The sequence below is a fragment of the Empidonax traillii genome, unplaced genomic scaffold (genome assembly GCF_003031625.1).
Source record: "Empidonax traillii isolate 1590-97213 ecotype Southwest subspecies unplaced genomic scaffold, ASM303162v1 scaffold291:size1517763, whole genome shotgun sequence".
Taxonomy (NCBI): Eukaryota; Metazoa; Chordata; class Aves; order Passeriformes; family Tyrannidae; genus Empidonax; species Empidonax traillii.
Genome location: NW_020955484.1, coordinates 1,500,246 through 1,506,132, shown reverse-complemented (window position 1 = coordinate 1,506,132; position 5,887 = coordinate 1,500,246). Strand labels below are relative to the sequence as shown.

General features: G+C 50.6%; 1 protein-coding gene across 1 annotated transcript; it reads left to right on the top strand.

The window, feature by feature from the left end:
* Positions 1–3,347: 3,347 nt before the first annotated feature.
* Positions 3,348–5,881, top strand: SOX11 (SRY-box 11). The gene has a single exon (XM_027890524.1). The coding sequence runs from the start codon at positions 3,482–3,484 to the stop codon at positions 4,691–4,693; it is 1,212 nt and encodes a 403-aa protein (XP_027746325.1). The 5' UTR covers positions 3,348–3,481; the 3' UTR covers positions 4,694–5,881.
* The last annotated feature ends 6 nt before the right edge of the window (positions 5,882–5,887 follow it).

Genomic DNA, 5,887 nt, shown 5'->3' with positions numbered 1-5,887 from the left:
TGCAGATGCACAAAAACAGCCTCCATCCAAGGGGGCAAGCATTAACCTCTCTAGTGAATCCTGTTTTACCTGTTTCCTCTCACTTTCTGTCATAGTCCATCCTCCTATTGACCTAGATAATGGAAAGATGATTATTCATTTGAATTTCAAGAGAACGAGTAGTGGGCCGTTAGCTCTAACTGCTGTACTCTAATAGGAATATACATGCATGTATACAATTATTGAACTGCTTTTAGAACAGAAAATTATTTCATTTTAACAGTGATATCTACTTATTCATGTACATCTTTTAATCAGATTTCTAAAATCCTGGAGTTTTCTTTTTTTTTTTTTTTTCCTAGAGTGTGGCTATTATTTCTCAGTCTGTCTTCAGATTCATTATTTTCCTAGTGCTACCTCAAAATACAACAAAAAACAATCAGAACATACCATTTAACAAGCATGAGAAAATGGTAATGCTGTTTACATTTAAGAAATCACTTCTGAGGAAAAATTGAAATGCTGCCAAGACACTTCAGAAAATGAGATATACCACAAAAATAGAAAAATGATATTTATGAATGTTATGTGACACCTATAGTATTAATACATGTCTTCACAGAGACACACGTGAAGGAGAAGAAACATCCCAGAAGAAGTCTGGTGTAATGACAGTGGCTTCAATTTACACTAAAGCTTTATTAAAAATGATCTCTCCTGACCTTAATGTGTTAGATGTCAGGTTCTATCATCCTAGGGGATGGAATCCCAGTCTTATCAATACTGATTATATGGTTTCCATTGCAATTGAATGAAAGTTTTCCAAAACAGTTCATGGCTTTTGGAAAATGATGTTTCAAAAAAATAACAATATTTTTTGAAAATTCATTGCTTTGATTAATTTCACAGGAAGTAAAGATTCAATTTTGTCTTCATCAGCTTGAATTTTATGTGATTATATGACATAATGAAATCCCCCATAAAGCTGAAATACCAACAACAGATTAAAATATTTTGACACATTTCATTTTGCAAAACTACACCATTATATCTTTCTGGATTCAAAATGCATGTAAAAAACTCAGACTCTCTCACAAGGTATCTGAATAGTGGTATTTACAGGAGAAATACTAAGAATTAGGATTAACTGAGACATTGGTATTCTGCATCATTCCAGCAAGGGGTTCCAGCAGCAGCAAAGCTGCTTTCCCTGGAGGCAGTCAGACACCTATTTACTCCTGAGACTCCTGTCCGCATCGTCATGAAACATACTTTCACTCTTTCCAAAATCCTTGTGACACACACGGCTCTACAGTGTTACCAATTTGATTCAGTCCTCACCCCGATGGTGCGGAAAGTGCTAAACTCACAGCCCTCTTGGAAGGAATGCCCTGTCCTGCCAACAGCCCTCCTTGGAGAGACCACAGCTGACCACAGCTGCGACAAGAACTCAGGCACTCCCTCGCCAAGGTACTGCACACTCTCCTCATGTGGTTTCTCTGAATTTCAACATTTTATGATGGGTCGAGAACCCTTCCAGTCAATTTTTCCATTTTATCTCATGTCTCTCAAAGGATAAGCATTACTATGGAGGTAGACTGTACCATGAGGTGCAATCACAAGGAGAGAGAGAGGGCAACAAATCACTGCCGGGGGCACTCATGGACAGGCAGAGCAGTATTTTTCAAAATCTATCTTTACAATGAAGTAGCTGAGCCTTCTTCAGCTGTGCCCTTTTCCTTCCCTCTACTCTGTACACCCAGCTGGGGTCAGGCAGGGGAAGTGACATGGCAATATGTATCTACCTCAAATGTATCCTTCAAACTCCTCCAGACTCCTGCCAAGTGTAGCTGAGACCTAGTAGCCCAAAGTATCCGTAAGATAAGAGGTATGTGACTGAGTTTTTTTGTTTTGTTCCTGTAACAGCACGAGTCACTCCGCAGCTCTATGATATCACAGTCACATCATCCAGACACGGTGATTTTTCTGTGGTCTGGGAGAAATGAACCACTGTGATAATTAGAGGATGATTTACCAGGGGACCTCCTGCCCCTTTAGCACCAGTTCATGGGATGTGCTCTGGCAGAGGAGAGGCTGTGCCAGGGCTCATTCCTCTTGCTGCCATCATTTCTGTATCCATCCAGCCATCATAAAACTTACTAAACTTTTCTTTTTCTAATAATTGCAAGTGGTAGCTGGAAAGACACAAAGGGACCCACAAAACAGTATGGGAATCCATTTTCAGCCTACGTTTTGCAATAAAAATGACCACAGATCCGCCAGCTTTGGATTCCATAAATTCTGCGATAAAAACAGACATGGGATTGTCCGGAATAGGTGGATCCGCTACAGGCGTCTTGAATATGTCTCGATGTTTCCGGAAAAACAAACAAACACATAAACAGAAAATGTTTGATGCTTTCTGCAAGTTTTCACCCCGTACTTTGGAGAAGCCGCTTTTATGATCTGCCCAGGGGACGCGGTAAGTGCCTGCAGGTGCGTGCGACGCTGCTCCCGTTCCTTCTGCGGGCAGCACCCGCGTTCCCTGGGGTATCGGTGGATCTGCCTCCGGCCCGCGCACCGTCCGCATCCGCGACAACGGGAGCGCGTCCGGCTCTGCCCTGCGGCCCCACAGCCCCGTTCGCTCCCGACGAGCCCCCGAGACAAGCCCCGGGAGGGCAGGGAGCCACAGCCGCCACTGCGGCTGCGGAAGAGAAGCAGACCATGTGCAGACCGCGGCCAGGGCCGCCCGGGCACCCGCGGCAGGGCCGGTCCCAGTCCCTGCGCTCCCCTCGCGGGGCAGTCGCGCCGCCGCCGCGGAGCTCCAGCGCCCCCTGCCGCCCGCCGGCTGCGCCGCGCGGGGCTCCGCCGCCTCCAGGGGAAGCGGGACGCGGGGGGAGCCGCCGCCGCCGCTCCGCGCCCGGCGGTGGGAAGCCCCCGCGGCGGTGCCGCCGACCCCCAAGGGAAGGGAGGGGAAGGGGAAGGGAAGGGGAAGGGAAGGGAAGGGGAAGGGAAGGGAAGGCAGAGCACCGGACGAGCCCCCCGGAGCGCCGAGAGCACAGCCCCCTCGGCCGCGCCCCCTCGCGGGGGTGTGTCCGCGTGCCGCGGGGTGGGCGTGGCGGGGGCGGTGCCGGGCGCCGCCATTGGCCGGCGGCAGGAGTGATGTCACCCATATGAGGCGCTGATAACGCGCGGCGCGCGGAGCCCGGGGTTCGGCGGGGCGGGCAGCGCGCGCGCGGCAGGGCGGGCGGCGGCGCGAGGCCGGGGCACGGGCACAGCGCGCGCCCAGCGCACGAGCCCAGCCGCGCCCGACCCGGCCCGACCGCACCGCCTGGCGCGGGCACCGCCACAGCCCCGGCACCGCCACAGCCCCGGCACCGCCGCAGCCCCGCCGGCACCCGTGGGAGCCGCCTCGTAGCGGGGGCAAGGTGCGGCGGTGGGAGGCGGCGGCGGAGCGGCTTTGTTGGCTCGGAGGGGAGCGGCGCCTCGGCGAGAGCCCACCATGGTGCAGCAGGCGGAGAGTACGGAGGCGGAAAGCAACCTGCCCCGGGAGGCGATGGACACTGAAGAGGGCGAGTTCATGGCTTGCAGCCCCGTCGCTTTGGACGAGAGCGACCCGGACTGGTGCAAAACGGCGTCGGGGCACATAAAGAGACCGATGAACGCGTTCATGGTGTGGTCCAAGATCGAGCGGAGAAAAATCATGGAGCAGTCCCCGGACATGCACAACGCCGAGATCTCCAAGCGGCTGGGCAAACGGTGGAAAATGCTGAAGGACAGCGAGAAGATCCCTTTCATCCGGGAGGCGGAGAGGCTGCGGCTCAAGCACATGGCTGATTACCCCGACTACAAGTACCGGCCCAGGAAAAAGCCCAAAATGGACCCGTCGGCCAAACCCAATGCCAGCCAAAGTCCCGAGAAAAACGCGCCCGCGAGCAGCGGCGGCAGCAAGAGCACCAAGAGCTCCAGCAAGAAGTGTAGCAAGCTGAAAGCCTCCTCCGGCTCCTCGCCCCCCAAGCCGGGAGCCAAAACCGCCCACCATGGGGACTACGCAGGAGACGAGTACGTCTTCGGCACCCTGAAAGTGAGCAGTAAGACGGTTAAGTGCGTCTTCATGGATGAAGATGAGGATGAGGACGAGGACGAGGACGAGTTGCAGCTGCGGATCAAGCAGGAGGCGGAGGAGGAGGACGAGGACGAGGAGCCGGGGCCGCAGCAGCTGCGGCGGTACAACGTGGCCAAAGTGCCGGCCAGCCCTACCTTGAGCTCCTCGGCGGAGTCCACCGAGGGGGCCAGCCTGTACGAGGAGGTGCGGGGCGGCGCCGCGGCGGCGGGCGGCGGCAGCAGACTCTACTACAGCTTCAAGAACATCACCAAGCAGGGCCCGCCGCCGCCGCAGCAGCCGCCTGGCCTCTCCCCGGCCTCCTCCCGGTCCATCTCCACCTCGTCGGCCGGCAGCGAGGAGGCGGACGACTTGCTCTTCGACCTCAGCCTCAACTTCTCCCAGCACGGCCACGCCGCCGCCGAGCTGGGGGCGGGCGCCGCCGCCGGCAACCTTTCCCTCTCGCTGGTGGACAAGGACCTGGACTCCTTTAGCGAGGGCAGCCTCGGTTCCCACTTTGAGTTCCCCGACTACTGCACCCCGGAGCTGAGCGAGATGATCGCGGGCGACTGGCTGGAAGCGAACTTCTCCGACCTGGTGTTCACGTACTGAGCCCGGGAGGCGGTGAGAGCGGCGGAGCTGGAGCGGCGCGACGCCGGCGATGATGATGATGATAATGATTGAAAAAAGTCTTGTTTTCTTAAAAAAAAAAATCTCGAAGTTAGTTCCGAGCCCGGGAGTTGTGATTTTATTTTTTTTTATTATTTTTATTATTTTTTTATTTTTATTTTTATTGCATTTGGTGATCACAACAACAACAGCAAAGGCAAATGGGACTGGGGGAAAAAAGATACAGAAGGCGCTGTTTGAAGCTTGTCGGTCTCTGATTGAAGTCTGGAAGATGGTCTGCGAAGAAGTCTTTTGGCAGCACAACTGTTACTCAAGGGGGTTTGTGGATTTTTAAATTTTTTTTCCCGTGAGAGATCTTAAAGAACTGTTGTAATTTTTTTTTTTTTTTCTGAAAGGGACCATTGCAACTTTTTTTGGAGGGAGAAAACTGATGTCTTCTATGCATCCGATTCTTAACAAAGCTGCAGGGAGCTTGAAAAAATGCAGACTGTACAAACGCTTACAAATAACTGAACTGACTTAAGATCAGAGTTTACTTTTCAGATCAAATTGTTTATGGTTTTACAAATGTGATTTCTACTTGCCAACTTTTTTTTTTTGTAACTTGTTCCCTTATACCTCCTTGATTGAATACCAGACAGCCTAGACCTCAGTACAAAAAGGTATTGAAACATTTTTGATACATAACAGACCTCAGTCTTTTTTAAAAATTAATATATTTTCAGGCGTATTTTTGTACAGTGAAAAGGGAACATTCTTGCTGTGTTTTTTCAGTAAGACTTTTCAGGCACTTCTTCCCTTTTATTTTCTTTGTTTTTCTCTGTTTTTAGCATGCAAGTTTGTTGGTACGTTACGTCCTGGTTTTAAAAGGATTAAAATTTTAAAAAAGTAATCCTTGCATCTAAAGGCCTTGTGGTTTAAAAATAAAAAAAAAAAAAACAAACACTTTTTTTTGTACAGCTATAGTTCAGATTTGTTCAATATTTGTAGGTAAAGATTTATTGAAAATGGTGATATAGACCTCAGAGCTGTTATCTTAGTTTAAAAGATTGTATATGTACTGTACTATAGTAGGACTTTATGTATCTCATACGCTGTGATATGTGGATGGGGCCCCAGATGGAAGGTATGAAACTGGATTCTCGATTTTAGCAAAAAAAAAAAAAAAAAAAAAAA

Coding starts and splice junctions, on each gene's coding strand:
- SOX11 (XM_027890524.1), top strand. CDS start 3,482: ATGGTGCAGCAGGCGGAGAGTACGGAGGCGGAAAGCAACCTGCCCCGG.